We start from the raw sequence: 16,901 nt of genomic DNA on the forward strand, positions 1-16,901 counted from the left end.
TGGAGGGTTGTGTGGGATGGAAGGAGGAATGGAGGGCTATGGGGGATGGAAGGAGGGCTGGATGGATGGAGGGTTGTGTGGGATGGAAGGAGGAATGGAGGGCTGTGTGGGATGGAAGGAGGGATGGATGGATGGAGGGCTATGGGGGATGGAAGGAGGGATGGAGGGCTGTGTGGGATGGAAGGAGGGATGGATGGATGGAGGGCTATGGGGGATGGAAGGAGGGATGGATGGAGGGCTATGGGGGATGGAAGGAGGGCTGGAGGGCTATGGGGGATGGAAGGAGGGCTGGATGGATGGAGGGCTGTGTGGGATGGAAGGAGGGCTGGAGGGCTGTGTGGGATGGAAGGAGGGATGGAGGGCTATGGGGGATGGAAGGAGGGATGGATGGATGGAGGGCTGTGTGGGATGGAAGGAGGGCTGGAGGGCTATGGGGGATGGAAGGAGGGCTAGATGGATGGAGGGCTGTGTGGGCTGGAAGGAGGGATGGAGGGCTGTGTGGATGGAAGGAGGGCTGGATGGATGGAGGGGTGTGTGGGATGGAAGGAGGGCTGGAGGGCTGTGTGGATGGAAGGAGGGCTGGATGGACGGAGGGCTGTGTGGATGGAAGGAGGGATGGATGGATGGAGGGCTGTGTGGGATGGAAGGAGGGCTGGAGGGCTATGGGGGATGGAAGGAGGGATGGATTTAAGGAGGGCTGTGTGGATGGAAGGAGGGCTGGATGGATGGAGGGCTGTGTGGGATGGAAGGAGGGATGGAGGGCTATGGGGGATGGAAGGAGGGCTGGATAGATGGAGGGCTATGGGGGATGGAAGGAGGGCTGGATGGATGGAGGGCTATGGGGGATGGAAGGAGGGACGGATGGAAGGAGGGCTATGGGGGATGGAAGGAGGGATGGAGGGCTGTGTGGGATGGAAGGAGGGATGGATGGATGGAGGGCTGTGTGGGATGGAAGGAGGGCTGGAGGGCTATGGGGGATGGAAGGAGGGATGGAGGGCAATGGGGAATGGAAGGAGGGATGGAGGGCTATGGGGGATGGAAGGAGGGATGGATGGATGGAGGGCTATGGGGGATGGAAGGAGGGCTGGAGGGCTGTGTGGGATGGAAGGAGGGATGGAGGGCTATGGGGGATGGAAGGAGGGATGGAGGGCTGTGTGGATGGAAGGAGGGATGGAGGGCTATGGGGGATGGAAGGAGGGATGGATGGATGGAGGGCTGTGTGGGATGGAAGGAGGGATGGAGGGCTATGGGGGATGGAAGGAGGGATGGATGGATGGAGGGCTATGGGGGATGGAAGGAGGGATGGAGGGCTATGGGGGATGGAAGGAGGGCTGGAGGGCTGTGTGGGATGGAAGGAGGGCTGGATGGATGGAGGGCTATGGGGGATGGAAGGAGGGATGGATGGAAGGAGGGCTGTGTGGGATGGAAGGAGGGATGGAGGGCTGTGGGGTGCAGACGCAGGACTCCATGGGGCCCGGAGGGCTCCGGCTGGTTTAGCTCCGTGGCCCCAGCCCGGCTCCCCATGGCCCCGAATCACCGTCCGTCCCCTGCCAGCCTGCGCAGGGCCTCGGCCCCCAGCTCGAAGCAGTGCCAGTCGCTCGCCTCCGTCTTGTCCTGGGCCCCGAGGTGCCGGTACCACGCCAGGGCCTGGCTGTTCCACGCCGCCACCGTGAACTTCATCTCGCTGCAGCCCCGGGCCAGCACCGCCTGCCGCGACGGGGAGGGGCGGGTCACCGCATGGGGGAGGAGACGGGTCAGAGGGAAGGCGCATCCATGCATGGACAAATCTCACCAACTTAATCCAGCCCCATCTAATCATAATCCCAATCCAGGCCTTCCTAATCCCAATCTAGATACCAATCTAACCCTAATCCTAATACAGATGTCTAAAGTCCTACACTCAACCAAGACCAAATGATTCTGCCCTCTAATCCTAATCCAGACTCATTGTGTTCCTATCCTAATCCAGATTCCACCATCTAAACCTAATCCTTACTCGACCTCTAACCCTAATACAGATTCCACCTCTCCACTTGACACTGACTCCTCCTCTAACCCTAATCCAGATTCCCCCATCTCCACCTAATCCAGATTCCCCCAGATAGCCTTAATCCACTCTCCACTAGCCTTAATCCACTCTCCACTTAATCCACTCTCAATCCCTTATACCTATTGAGCCCTGTCACCCAAATCCCGACTACAGCTTGTGACGAAATTGGGGATTTTTGGAGCGCCTCAGTTTAACAAGGTGGTGAGAGAGGGTATTTGGTTGCCGGGACCCGCAGACAACAGGCTAGAGATGGGGGTTGCTAGGCCCGAGGGCCCTGTGCTGGGTTCAGACGCTCAATAAACCCTCCTGTTTTACACTGGCTGAGAGTCGCTCCGGTCCAGAGAAGAGGGTTTGGGAGTGGAGGTCCCGGGGTCCAGCGCGAGGGGACTCCCTGAGGGGGCCCACGGTGGGAGACAGGTGTGGTAAGGCTCAGAGAGGTGTGATTCCAGGAGGTGGAGGGGCTTAACCCCGAGAGAGAGTGGACAGCCAAGAAGGGCTCTCGCCCTGAAGGGACTATGCAGGGCCAAAAATGGGTGCGACATTTGAATCCATGACACAGCTATACAAATATATTCCAAACCCAGGGTACCTTTATCCAACTATCCATAATCCAAATCAAGAAAACAAATCACATCCTAATATTAATCCAGATGGTGTTTATCTAAACCTAACCCCAATTCTAATTCAGTCCATTTTATTTAACTCGACATTATCTAGCCTGAATCCCAAACCAGACCTCTTACTGTATCCCCAATCTGACTCTAAACCCAATCCAGACTCTTTAATCTGTCCCCAATTTACCCCAGTCCCAATCCGGACTGCTTAATCCATACAAATCTACTCCTAATCCCAATCCAAACCACTTAATCTATCCCCAACCTACCTTCAATCCCAATCCAGACTTCTTAATCTACACCAACACAGGTTAACTCTATTTGCCCCTACTCCCAATCCAGACATATTAATCCATCCCAGCCTCCCCTAATCCAGCTTTACTGAGAGTGGCACCTTGAGGGCATGTCCCCCGGGCCTGCTGCTGACCCCAGTGGGGGGCCGCCCCACCCCCTCTGGGATGGGGTGGGTGGGGTGAAGGAGAAGGGGGCGGGGTTTGTGCCTGATCACCTGACACTCCAGCCCAAATCCCGTGTGCCAATCCCCTGCCCTCATAGAATCAGACTATCAGGGTTGGAAGGGCCCTCGGGAGGTCATCTAGTCCAACCCCCTGCTCAAAGCAGGACCGATCCCCAATTTTTGCCCCAGATCCCTAAATGGCCCCCTCAAGGATTGAACTCACAACCCTGGGTTTAGCAGGCCAATGCTCAAACCACTGAGCTATCCCTCCCCCACTGAGCTATCCCTCCCCCCCTCATTGGGGTTGGCTGAGGGCGGGGGCAGAACCTGGGGGGTGGGGCAGAGGGAGAGGGGGTAAAATCTTACCTTAGCCATTTCACTCAGCAGCTTCTTCCCGATCCCCCGGCCTAGGGAGCCAAAGCCCGGCAAAGGGGGTTACAGTTCATTTGGGTCCATGTGGGCACTTCCCAACCCCCCCGCCATCAGCATCCATAGTCTCCTCCCCTTCTCTCCGTCCTCAAAACCGGGGTGAATGAGAGGGGAACCAGCCCTGTGAACGCCAGCGGAGTGACTCCTGATTGACTCCGGATTGAGTGACAGGGGAACTGGCCCTGTGAACGCCAGCGGAGTGACTCCCGATTGACTCCGGATTGAGCGAGAGGGGAACCAGCTCTGTGAACGACAGCGGAGTGCCTCCGGATTGACAGCGTTAGTTCACATTAAGAGGACAGAGCTATCCTACTGGGCGACGTCACATTTCCCCTGCTTTGTTTTCCACATCCCTGTTACCTAGCTCGTTAACACTGATGGACTCGGCGGTGCAGATTATCGCCATGACCTGAACAGAGGGGGTGGAGTCTTCTGGGGCCGTCATCCTGAGCGGGCGGCCTTGACCCTTGGCTGAGCAATCCTGGCTCTTGGAACAGTTATGAAACGCACCAGCAGAAGCTCTTCCTTCTCTCTTGACTGCAAGGCTGATTCCTGCTGTTCACTCCACTCCGGAGTCAATCAGGAGTCACTCCACTGGAGTCACACTGGGGCTGATTTTGCCTCCTGCTCCCCCTGCTCCCCATCCACTCCCCCGCCGTGGCTCATTCCCCAAAGGACGCAGCATGGCACCCTACCTCTGAATTCAGAGACCACATACAGATTCTCCAAGTAGACGATACGGCCTGTGTTCACACTGTAGCCAAAGAAGAATAAGACGTAGCTGATTAGGTGACCTGGGGGAGAGAGAGGGATCAAACAGGGGTCAGCCACTGTGGGGTAGGGATGGACTTGGGGGAGGGGGGGTACCACACAGGACCTGGGGTCCAGGTCCGGATCCAGCGAGAGGCGGGGTTGGACCTGGTTTAAGATGGGGATAAAGCCACAGAGTCAGAACTACTCTGGGTTCACACTAGCTCAGGATCCAGATCGCTGGCTCCAACGGAGTGACTCTTGATTGACCCCGGAGTGAATGAGATGGGAATTGGCCCCATTGACTCCACTGGAGTGACTCCTAATAGACACCAGAGTGAGTGAGAGGGGAATCGGACCTATTGACTCCAGCCTGACAACGGAGTGAGCAAGAGGGGAAATGGCCATGTGACCTCCAGTAGAATGACTCCTGACTGACACCGGAGTGAGCGAGAGGGGAATCACTGTTGACTCATCTCCAGCTTCTCGTCCACTGTCACCCCTAGGTCCTTTTCTGCAGAACTGCTGCCGAGCCATTCGGTCCCTAGTCTGTAGCGGTGCATGGGATTCTTCCGTCCTAAGTGCAGGACTCTGCACTTGTCCTTATTGAACCTCATCAGATTTCTTTTGGCCCAATCCTCCAATTTGTCTAGGTCCCTCTGTATCCTATCCCTACCTGCCACTCCTGTATCTACCACTCCTCCCAGTTTAGTATCATCCGCAAATTTGCTGAGAGTGCAATCCACACCATCCTCCAGATCATTTATGAAGATATTGAACAAAACCGGCCCCAGGACCGACCCTTGGGGCACTCCACTTGATACCGGCTGCCCTCTAGACATGGAGCCATTGATCACTCCCCGTTGAGCCCGACGATCTAGCCAACTTTCTACCCACCTTATAGTGCATTCATCCAGCCCAGACTTCTTTAACTTGCTGACAAGAATACTGTGGGAGACCGTGTCAAAAGCTTTGCTGAAGTCAAGGAACAATACATCCACTGCTTTCCCTTCATCCACAGAACCAGTAATCTCATCATAGAAGGCGATTAGATTAGTCAGGCATGACCTTCCCTTGGTGAATCCATGCTGGCTGTTCCTGATCACTTTCCTCTCATGTAAGTGCATCAGGATTGATTCTTTGAGGACCTGCTCCATGATTTTTCCGGGGACTGAGGTGAGGCTGACTGGCCTGTAGTTCCCAGGATCCTCCTTCTTCCCTTTTTTAAAGATGGGCACTACATTAGCCTTTCTCCAGTCGTCCGGGACTTCCCCCGATTGCCATGAGTTTTCAAAGATAATGGCCAATGGCTCTGCAATCACAGCCGCCAATTCCTTCAGCACTCTCGGATGCAGCGCATCCGGCCCCATGGACTTGTGCTCATCCAGCTTTTCTAAATAGTCCCAAACCACTTCTTTCTCCACAGAGGGCTGGTCACCTCCTCCCCATGCTGTGCTGCCCAGTGCAGCAGTCTGGGAGCTGAGCTTGTTCGTGAAGACACAGGCAAAAAAAAGCATTGAGTACATTAGCTTTTTCCACATCCTCTGTCACTAGGTTGCCTCCCTCATTCAGTAAGGGGCCCACACTTTCCTTGGCTTTCTTCTTGTTGCCAACATACCTGAAGAAACCCTTCTTGTTACTCTTAACATCTCTTGCTAGCTGCAGCTCCAGGTGCGATTTGGCCTTCCTGATTTCATTCCTGCATCCCCGAGCAATATTTTTATACTCTTCCCTGGTCATTTGTCCAATCTTCCACTTCTTGTAAGCTTCTTTTTTATGTTTAAGATCCGCAAGGATTTCACTGTTAAGCCAAGCTGGTCGCCTCCCATATTTACTATTCTTTCAACACATCGGGATGGTTTGTCCCTGTAACCTCAATAGGGATTCTTTGAAATACAGCCAGCTCTCCTGGACTCCTTTCCCCTTCATGTCAAGAAGGCCAATGGCATTTTGGGATGTATACGTAGGGGCATTGCCAGCAGATCGAGGGACGTGATCGTCCCCCTCTATTCGACATTGGTGAGGCCTCATCTGGAGTACTGTGTCCAGTTTTGGGCCCCCCACTACAAGAAGGATGTGGATAAATTGGAGAGAGTCCAGCGAAGGGCAACAAAAATGATGAGGAGTCTGGAACACATGACTTATGAGGAGAGGCTGAGGGAACTGGGATTAATTAGTCTACGGAAGAGAAGAATGAGGGGGGATTTGATAGCTGCTTTCAACTACCTGAGAGGTGGTTCCAGAGAGGATGGTTCTAGACTGTTCTCAGTGGTAGAAGAGGACAGAACAAGGAGGAATGGTCTCAAGTTGCAGTGGGGAGGTTTAGGTTGGATTTTAGGAAAAACTTTTTCACTAGGAGGGTGGTGAAACACTGGAATGCATTCCCTAGGGAGGTGGTGGAATCTCCTTCCTTAGAAGTTTTTAAGGTCAGGCTTGACAAAGCCCTGGCTGGGATGATTTAATTGGGGATTGGTCCTGCTTTGAGCAGGGGGTTGGACTAGATGACCTCCTGAGGTCCCTTCCAACCCTGATATTCTATGATTCTATGAATTGGACCTATTGACTCCAGTATGACAATGGAGTGAGCAAGAGGGGAAATGGCCATGTGAACTCCAGAAGAATGACTCCTGATTGACACCGGAGTGAGCTAGAGGGGAAGCAGTCCTGTGCACTCCAGTAGAGTGACTCCTGATTGACACCGGAGCGAGGATTATGAATTTACGTACCTTGCTTGTTGTCTTGCTCTGGGGCCAGTTCTGCTACGAGACATTGGTAGAAGGGGTCCCCTCCAAACCTGTCAGCCCCCAACACTACAGGGAGAAATGGAGCAGACAGACAACAGGTATGGGGAGGAGTTTGGGGTGGTGGTGGGAAGGATTGGGGGGGGTCAGGAATGAGATTGGGGAAAACTAGGAGTTCGGGGGAAGTTTGGGGGGAAGGCCAGAAGGGGGCCAGAGGGGTGAATTTGGGGGAGGTTTCCAGGGAAGGTTGGGAGGTCAAAGTGAGTTGGGGTGGATCAGGCTGAGTTTGGGGGTGTCCCCTCCCCATGCCCGGCCCCCCACTGTCTGGCTCACCCTGGGAGTTAATTGTCACCTTGTCCAGCTCGTTATGATATTCAGCAATCTCCTTGGGGGAACAAACAGAGCCAGAGCATGACGAAGCAGAACTGTTCTTAATGTTTTCTCTGAATAGTGTGGGGGTGCCTCAGTTTCCCCTAGGCCGTTCTTAAGTATCTAGATGGGGGATGAGGGTGTATGATCCTTGCAGAGCCCTAGAGGGCAGGTGTGGGCAGGGGTCTGAACACAGACAATGGCCAACACCCTGTTTCCTGGCAGCTGATGACCTGGGCCCTTCCCCCCTGCAAGGTGAGAGCTAAAGGGTTGGAGAACAAAGGGATCCGGTGCCCTCCTGGCCCGGGAAAGGGACAAAGCCCGGGAGGAGGAGGGGGGGGCTGGAGGGAGTTTCAGTTTGAGGCTGGCAGAGACATGGAGTGAAGGGCAGACGTGGTTGTCTGGCTCACTGCCCCCCAAAATGGACCCAGCTGAGGGGTCCTGTTCTCTGCACCTACAAGCTCTGTGTTAGACCATGTTCCTGTCGCCTAATAAACCTTCTGTGTTGCTGGCTGGCTGAGAGTCACATCTGACTGCGGAGTTGGGGGGCAGGACCCTCTGGCCCCCCCAGGACCCCGCCTGGGCGGACTCGCTGGGGGAAGTGCACGGAGGTGCAGAGGATGCTGGATGCTCCGAGGTCAGACCCAGGAAGGTGGAAGCCAGGTGAGCTGTGTGTCCTGCAGACAGGCTGCTCATAGAGAGGAGACTTCCCCAGAGTCCTGCCTGGCTTCGTAGGGAGCAGTTCCAGAGCATCGCCCGGGGACTCCGTGACACAGAGACCCCGGGAACGAGCGAGACTCAGGGTGGGCAGCGGGACCCTAACACTGTGGGGTGTTGTCTGGGGATGGAGAGATAAGATTAGCTGTGTAGGGACGGACGGACGGGGCAAGGCATTGATGAATTAACAGAGCACAGATTGTTTGCCGCCTCTGGGGAAACTGAGGCACAGAACATTTCCAGGGGAGCAAAGTCACTCAGGAAGGGAACCCCGGCATCCTGATGCCCCCAGCAGCCCCCACCCCAGCCCCGCAGCAGCTCACGCGGATCATGGCCATGACGTGGTCGCAGTCGGTGCTCTGGGCCGGGCGGACAACGCACTCCATGGCCACCTGGGGCCGGCGGGCGATGGGGCTGGGTGTGGCCTTCCAGCCTGCCACCTGCGATCTATATAGCGCAGGGATTTACAGCTGTCCAGGCAACCCCTCCCTCCCCACAAGATCAGGATCTGGCTGCCGAGCCGGATTGGGGAGGGGGGGAATTCGCAAGTCCGGGAAGCCTGCGGCTCAGATGAAACCACACGCTGGAGGATGGGAAGACAAGCGAGCAGGGCACGTGCCGGGGTGAAAGATCCCGCGTGAACCCCTTATTCCCACCCCCTGCCGCTGGGTCCTGAGAAGCCACTGGCAGCTGGGGTGGTAACAAGGCCCCCCCCGCCCCATGCCAGGGAATCAGAGCTCTGAGAGCTACCTCCGGCCTGTGGATAATTCCCACTGGGGTGGAGGAGTCCCAGCCCCCCCCCAGCTCTAACCCACCAGCCCCCACTCCCCTCCCAGAGCCGGGGAGAGAACCCAGGAGTCCTGGCCCCCAGCCCCGCCCCCGGCTCTAACCCACCAGCCCCCACTCCCCTCCCGGAGCCAGGGAGAGAACCCAGGAGTTCTGGCCCCAGCCCCAACCCACCAGCCCCCACTCCCCTCCCAGAGCCGGGGAGAGAACCCAGGAGTCCTGGCCCCCAGCCCCGCCCCCGGCTCTAACCCACCAGCCCCCACTCCCCTCCCGGAGCCGGGGAGAGAACCCAGGAGTCCTGGCCCCCAGCCCCCCCAGCTCTAATCCACCAGCCCCCACTCCCCTCCCAGAGCCGGGGAGAGAACCCAGGAGTTCTGGCCCCAGCCCCAACCCACCAGCCCCCACTCCCCTCCCAGAGCCGGGGAGAGAACCCAGGAGTCCTGGCCCCCAGCCCCCCCGGCTCTATCCCACCAGCCCCCACTCCCCTCCCGGAGCCAGGGAGAGAACCCAGGAGTTCTGGCCCCAGCCCCAACCCACCAGCCCCCACTCCCCTCCCAGAGCCGGGGAGAGAACCCAGGAGTCCTGGCCCCCAGCCCCGCCCCCGGCTCTAACCCACCAGCCCCCACTCCCCTCCCGGAGCCGGGGAGAGAACCCAGGAGTCCTGGCCCCCAGCCCCGCCCCCGGCTCTAACCCACCAGCCCCCACTCCCCTCCCGGAGCTGGGGAGAGAACCCAGGAGTCCTGGCCCCCAGCCCCCCCAGCTCTAATCCACCAGCCCCCACTCCCCTCCCAGAGCCGGGGAGAGAACCCAGGAGTCCTGGCCCCCAGCCCTGCCCCCGGCTCTAACCCACCAGCCCCCACTCCCCTCCCGGAGCCGGGGAGAGAACCCAGGAGTTCTTGCCCCCAGCCCCCCCCCCCGGCTCTATCCCACCAGCCCCCACTCCCCTCCCGGAGCCAGGGAGAGAACCCAGGAGTCCTGGCCCCCAGCCCCCCCAGCTCTATCCCACCAGCCCCCACTCCCCTCCCGGAGCCAGGGAGAGAACCCAGGAGTTCTGGCCCCAGCCCCAACCCACCAGCCCCCACTCCCCTCCCAGAGCCGGGGAGAGAACCCAGGAGTCCTGGCCCCCAGCCCCCCCAGCTCTATCCCACCAGCCCCCACTCCCCTCCCAGAGCCAGGGAGAGAACCCAGGAGTCCTGGCCCCCAGCCCCGCCCCCGGCTCTAACCCACCAGCCCCCACTCCCCTCCCGGAACCAGGGAGAGAACCCAGGAGTCCTGGCTCCCAGAAACCAGCACGGCCCAGCCACTTTTTCTATTTTTTTTGTCCACAGTAAAGATGGCGGCCATGGCCTCACCGTGCCCACGGTCACGTGGCCAAGGCAGCGGCGCAATGCATCCTGGGCCGCCGGGAAATCCCCAACTCGTGCATGTGGATGCAAAGTGCCCGGGAGAGAGACTGGAGGGGAGATCTCCGCGGAGGTGACTTTTGGGGGGCTGGGAGGGGGCTCGGTGCGGGGTGGCGATGATGGCGGAGTCAGGCACGGGGCGGGGGGAGGCCGCGATGCTGGCCCGAGAGCTGGCCCGAGACCGGGCTGGGGTGAAGCTGTGAGGTTATGAATCAGGGTCTGAGTCATGAAAGCACTTCTGGTCTGGCTCCGGCTCAAGAGGGGGGAGGCGGAGTACCCCGGGGGCGCTGAGATCCGCGGGGGACCGGTCGGTAGAACGTTGAGATCTGCGAGGTTCCGATCGGTGGAATGTTGAGGCCCGCAGGGTTCTGATCGGTGGAATGTTGAGATCCGCAGGGTTCCGATCGGTGGAATGTTGAGATCCGCGGGGTTCTGATCGGTGGAATGTTGAGATCCGCGGGGTTCCGGCCCCTAGAACGTTGAGGTTCCCCACTGAGGGTTCTGATCCGTGGAGCACTGAGCTCTGCGAGGGTTGGGTCGGTGGAACGTCGAGATCCGTGGGGTTCCGGTCTGTGGAACGTTGAGATCCGCGGGGTTCCGGTCTGTGGAACGTCGAGATCCGCGGGGTTCCGGTCTGTGGAATGTCGAGATCCATAGGGTTCCGGTCCGTGGAATACCGAGATCTTGTAGGGTTCTGATGCATTAAACATTGAGATCCATTGAGGGTTCTGATCCGTGGAGCATTGAGATCCATGGGTTCCATTCCCTGGAATGTTGAGATCCGCAGGGTTCCGGTCCCTGGAACGTCGAGGTCCGCGGGGTTCCGGTCCCTGGAACGTCGAGGTCCGCGGGGTTCCGGTCCCTGGAACGTCGAGGTCCGCGGGGTTCCGGTCCCTGGAACGTCGAGGTCTGCGGGGTTCCGGTCCCTGGAACGTCGAGGTCTGCGGGGTTCCGGTCCCTGGAACGTCGAGGTCCGCGGGGTTCCGGTCCCTGGAATGCTGAGATCCGTGGGGTTCCGGTCCCTGGAACGCTGAGATCCACGGGGTTCCGCTCCCTGGAACGCTGAGGTCTGTGGGGTTCCGGTCCCTGAAACGCTGAGGTCTGCGGGGTTCCGGTCCCTGGAACGTTGAGGTCCGCGGGGTTCCGGTCCCTGGAACGTTGAGATCCACCGAGGGTTCCGATCCGTTGAACATGAAGATCCATTGGGGGGCGGGGAATAGACTCGGCCCATGGCACATCGGGGTGGCAGGGTTCTGGCCATGGAATGTTGAGATCTGCCGGGGGGCAAGGGGCAAGGGGGGGTGTCCTGATCTGTGGGACTTCCGGCTCCACAGGGTTCCAACGTAACGTTCTGATCCGCGGGCGTCCTGACCCTTGGAACGCTGCGATCTGCGGGGTTCGGCCCCCCCGAACATCGAGATCAGGGTGGGGGAGATAGCAGAGCGAAAGGGAGGGAATCTCCCGCCAAGCTCCCCGCCCCGGCCATCCTGGAAGGTGACCGGAGGACTTGGGCCGATGATTAATTCTTCCTCCTTATTTGTATCGCGACAGGGCCTGCGTTGGGCCCAGTCTTGGACCGGGCCCCGACCGCGCCAGGTGCTGTACGAATCCAGAACACAGAGACGCTCCCTGCCGCCCCCCCCAGTCTAAGTGTCGGACAAGAGACAGAGAACAGACAGTCCGGGGAGCGGGGAGACAAGGAAACAATGAAACAATCTTGCCATGCACTGTCCAGTTTTTCTGAAGGGCCTGGGGGGTGGGGGGCACATCCAGAGGCTGGCAGGTCATCTCCGTAGCCCATGACGGTGGAGAGGGGGCCCCCGAGTGTGTGGGTGGGGGTGGGGAGGTGTGGGGGGAGAGATATGGAATTCCGGGGCGGGGGGGAGGTAAGGAGGGAGCGTCTTAAATGAGGTGGAGGGTTTGTGCAGAATCTTGGCCTGATGAAGGGTGGGGTGTGCTGGTCCCCCTGGCAAAACGGGGGTGGTCGGGGGCGTGTCTACATTTTGAGGGGATGCAGGAGGGGCCTGGACAGGGCAGTGCACAGGGGGGATTACTTGGGGGGGTGTCTGTCTGGGGAACTGGGGGCTGCATGGGGCCCTGGCTGGAGCAATGGGGGGTGCTTGGGGGCCTGGCTGGGGGTGGGGCAATGGGATGGGGGTGCATAGGGGACCTGGCTGGAGCAGTGGGGGGGTGCATAGGGGACCTGGCTGGGGGTGGGGCAATGGGACGGAGGTGCATCGGGGCTCTGGCTGGAGCAATGGGGGGTACTTGGGGACCAGGCTGGGGGTGGGGCAATGGGATGGAGGTGCATAGGGGACCTGGCTGGGGGTGGGGCAATGGGATGGGGGTGCATAGGGGACTGGCTGGGGGTGGGGCAATGGGATGGGGGTGCATAGGGGCTCTGGCTGGGGGTGGGGCAATGGGATGGGGGTGCATAGGGGCCCTGGCTGGAGCGGGGGGGGGTGCATGGGGACCTGGCTGGGGGTGGGGCAATGGGATGGGAGTGCATAGGGGACTGGCTGGGGGTGGGGCAATGGGATGGGGGTGCATAGGGGCTCTGGCTGGAGCGGTGGGGGGTGCATGGGACCCTGGCTGGGGGTGGGGCAATGGGATGGGGGTGCATAGGGGCTCTGGCTGGAGCGGTGGGGGGTGCATGGGACCCTGGCAGGGGGTGGGGCAATGGGATGGGGGTGCATAGGGGCTCTGGCTGGAGCGGTGGGGGGTGCATGGGACCCTGGCAGGGGGTGGGGCAATGGGATGGGGGTGCATAGGGGCTCTGGCTGGAGCGGTGGGGGGTGCATGGGACCCTGGCAGGGGGTGGGGCAATGGGATGGGGGTGCATAGGGGACCTGGCTGGAGCGGTGGGGGGTGCATGGGACCCTGGCTGGGGGTGGGGCAATGGGATGGGGGTGCATAGGGGACCTGGCTGGAGCGGTGGGGGGTGCATGGGACCCTGGCAGGGGGTGGGGCAATGGGATGGGGGTGCATAGGGGACCTGGCTGGAGCGGTGGGGGGTGCATGGGACCCTGGCAGGGGGTGGGGCAATGGGATGGGGGTGCATAGGGGCTCTGGCTGGAGCGGTGGGGGGTGCATGGGACCCTGGCAGGGGGTGGGGCAATGGGATGGGGGTGCATAGGGGCTCTGGCTGGAGCGGTGGGGGGTGCATGGGACCCTGGCAGGGGGTGGGGCAATGGGATGGGGGTGCATAGGGGACCTGGCTGGAGCGGTGGGGGGTGCATGGGACCCTGGCAGGGGGTGGGGCAATGGGATGGGGGTGCATAGGGGACCTGGCTGGAGCGGTGGGGGGTGCATGGGACCCTGGCAGGGGGTGGGGCAATGGGATGGGGGTGCATAGGGGCTCTGGCTGGAGCGGTGGGGGGTGCATGGGACCCTGGCAGGGGGTGGGGCAATGGGATGGGGGTGCATAGGGGCTCTGGCTGGAGCGGTGGGGGGTGCATGGGACCCTGGCTGGGGGTGGGGCAATGGGATGGGGGTGCATAGGGGACCTGGCTGGAGCGGTGGGGGGTGCATGGGACCCTGGCAGGGGGTGGGGCAATGGGATGGGGGTGCATAGGGGCTCTGGCTGGAGCGGTGGGGGGTGCATGGGACCCTGGCAGGGGGTGGGGCAATGGGATGGGGGTGCATAGGGGCTCTGGCTGGAGCGGTGGGGGGTTCATGGGGGAGGGCAGCAGAAAAGGCCAAACCATGCAGCGCCAGCCTCTCTCTCTGGGGCTATTTTGGTTTCTCCCGAGAGGGGAGGGGACGTGTCTCAGCCAGGAAGGACTTTGGCTCCTCCCCCCCCTTCCTCCATTCCAGTCTTGGTTCATCCTGGACCAGCCCATTGTGTCTTAATGGAGGGGGAGCGCTATATTTTTAAGGGGGAACCTTGTTCCCCCCGTCCTGAGCAGTCCCCCTCCCCGCTTGTTGCCTGTCTGTATTGCATGAGGGATGGGTCTGTTCCCTCCCCATTTGAAAGGATTTGAACCGTTTTTTCAAACACACACACCCCTTCCCCGTTTCCAGAATGGTAGGGCCCGCCTGCCCTCTCTTACCCTTGCCACTGGAAGGCACCATTATGCGAAACAGGGGGGGCAGACAAAGTGTGTGTGCGAGGAGTATGTTCTCAGGGTTGAAGGCGCCAGGCACATAGCGGGAAGGGGAAGGGAGCTCCCCACCCAAGCTTTCGTGCACAAGGGCGGGGTGTGTGTGCGTTAAACCTTGAGCTATTGGGGGGGGTCTTGAAGGCGTCGTCCCCCTCTCCGGCAGGAATGGTATGGCCCGCCCGGTGCCTCTCCCTCCCTGGGGCTGCCTGGAACGTTCCGAGAACGTCGAGTGGGCGGGGCGACAAGCAGGAGTGGGTGGGGCAATGGGTGGAGGGAAGAGAGGGGGACAGGCAGGGGAGGGAGGAGTGGGGGAGCAGTGGGGTGAGGGAAGGGAGGTGGGGGGGAGGAGTGGGGGCACAGGCAGGGAGAGGGTGGGGAGGTGGGGGAGGGAAGAGGGGGGACAGGCAGGGGAGGAGTTGGGGGGCAAACAGGGAAGGGAGAAGAGGGGGGGCAGGGGGAGCGAGGGGAAGGAGCAAGTGAGGGGTGGGAGGAGTGGGGGGAAAGGGGGAGGAGCAGGTGAGGTGAGGGAGGAGTGTGAGGGAAAGAGGGAGGAGCAGGGGAGGGGAGGGAAAGGGGGACTCAGTGACCCCCCAGGTCCCTTCCAGCCCCATGTTCCTGTGCACAAAGGCCCAGTCCCCAGCCCGGTGCACGGCTCTTCCTGCGTCTGCGCCAAACCCCACTCTGATGTGGGAGGGGGAAAGTAGCAGAGACTTTCGCTTCCAGCTCCCCCCCCCCCTCCGCTCTAACCATCAGACCCCACTCCCCTCCCAGAGCCATGAATAGAACCCAGGAGTCCTGGCTCCCAGCCCCCCTGCTCTAACGACTAGCTGGTATTTTTCTAACACAAGCAGAAATTGCACCCACCACGAGGCGTCTCTATTTTGGACTTCGCTATGATGAATAAAGATGAATTAATCTCTGGCCTGGAAACTGGTGGTTGCCTAGGGACCCGTCTTTGTGACCTGGTTACATTCGATATGGGCAAATATGCTCCTCATCAGTAAAATGCACACTTAATGCTGCTAGTTTCCCAAAGCGGAGGAAAAGTGTAGACAGAAATATGAGAATTGGGAGTTCTTTAAAAATCCACAAAAGCTGCCAGCAAGAGACAGAAATAAATTTGGCTAAATGCCCATCCTGTGTCAGCGATGAAGGCAGCCGTTAGAAATAAAAGCAACGTACAACAAATGGGAAAAAAAGGGGGGGAAATAGATTGCAATCAATTAGAAGTTGTGACGTGTAGGAAATTGCTAAGGGAAGCTAAAGACATGAGAAGAAAAAAGCTGGCAGGGTGAAGGACAATAAGGAGTGTTTTAAAGTATATATTAGGAGCAGAAGAAATTGTAGATGCAAAGAGTAAAACAGTTAATGATGCAAAGACGGGCGAAGCGATCAATAAACATTGGTGTTCTATGTTTGGGAAGGAGCAGGATGATGTATCCATGTCACATGAGGCTGATGAGGTACTTTCTGGCCTGTTACTACCAAGGAGGTTATTTGATATTAAGCATCATCCACTCCAGATCAACATTTTTAAATCAGCAGGCCGGGATAACTGGTATCCAAGAGTTCCCATCGAGTTGGCCGAGGGAGGTCTCTGGCTCGCCAATGTTAATACATAGTAAATCTTGCAAGGCCGGGGAAATTCCAGAATAGTGCTGATGTTGTGCCGAAAGGGGGATGCCCCGGATATAGGCCCATTAGCTGCTACGGGATTCAGTTGAGGAAGGGCTAGAGATAGAGGGCTAGAGATTAAAGCCCGTCAATGGGGCTTTATGGGAAATGGGCCTTGTCAAACAAACCTTTTGCAAGTCAGGTTCGTAAAGGTAACTGGAGTTGGGATTCAAAATAGCGCAACGCCGTTATGAATAGCATTCCCCGGCGGACAGACCTGGCCCCCGGCAGATGCATGCTTAAATTGGGGGGGGCTTCCCAAGCGGGGTCCTGCAGGGATCTGTGCCTGACGCCATGTGGAGTTTTTCTCGATGGGTCTGGACGGTTGTGTGACACTGCGTCAGGCAGGAGATTGGCAGAGCGGAAATAGAGAGGGGGCCGGGGCTGGCCTACAGAGCGACTTCGGAAGCTGGGTGTACAAAATGTGTGTTTAATCCAGCCAGATTCATACCTCTAGGAACAAGAGGGGTAACTCGAACCCTGCTACCCCTTTCCAAACCCTGACCCCTCTCACCCACCCTTGCCTTCACCCTAACCCTTATCTCTGATTTCACCTTAACCCTAACCTTCAATTTCACCCTAACCCTTATCTCTAATTTCACCCTAACTTTCAATTTCACCCTAACCTTTATCTCTGATTTTACCTGAACCCTTATCTCTAATTTCACCTTAAACCTTATCTCTGATTTCACCCAAACCCTAAACTTCAATTTCACTTTAACCCTTACCTCTGATTTCACCCTAACCATTATTATCTCTAATTTCACCCTAACCCTTAGCTCTGATTTTACACTCTGAGATAGCGCGT

General features: G+C 58.7%; 1 protein-coding gene across 1 annotated transcript; it reads right to left on the reverse strand.

Annotated features, from left to right (window-relative positions):
• Positions 1–1,367: 1,367 nt before the first annotated feature.
• LOC140904279 (thialysine N-epsilon-acetyltransferase-like) lies at positions 1,368–8,780 on the reverse strand. Its single transcript, XM_073326763.1, has 6 exons — positions 8,451–8,780; positions 7,375–7,426; positions 7,027–7,110; positions 4,246–4,344; positions 3,488–3,528; positions 1,368–1,707 (listed from the first exon to the last, which is right to left on the reverse strand). The coding sequence occupies exons 1-6, from the start codon at positions 8,511–8,513 to the stop codon at positions 1,534–1,536; spliced, it is 513 nt and encodes a 170-aa protein (XP_073182864.1). The 5' UTR covers positions 8,514–8,780; the 3' UTR covers positions 1,368–1,533.
• Positions 8,781–16,901: the final 8,121 nt, after the last annotated feature.

The sequence above is a fragment of the Lepidochelys kempii genome, chromosome 28 (genome assembly GCF_965140265.1).
Source record: "Lepidochelys kempii isolate rLepKem1 chromosome 28, rLepKem1.hap2, whole genome shotgun sequence".
Taxonomy (NCBI): Eukaryota; Metazoa; Chordata; order Testudines; family Cheloniidae; genus Lepidochelys; species Lepidochelys kempii.

What these genes read in the sequence shown, in the direction of transcription:
- LOC140904279 (XM_073326763.1), bottom strand. Translation starts at nt 8,513, where the DNA reads ATGGAGTGCGTTGTCCGCCCGGCCCAGAGCACCGACTGCGACCACGTC. An exon ending in AGAGCAAGACAACAAGCAAG is followed by an intron (nt 4,345 to 7,026) that starts GTACGTAAATTC and finishes TCTCTCCCCCAG; the next exon opens with GTCACCTAATCAGCTACGTC. An exon ending in TGTGGTCTCTGAATTCAGAG is followed by an intron (nt 3,529 to 4,245) that starts GTAGGGTGCCAT and finishes TTGGCTCCCTAG; the next exon opens with GCCGGGGGATCGGGAAGAAG.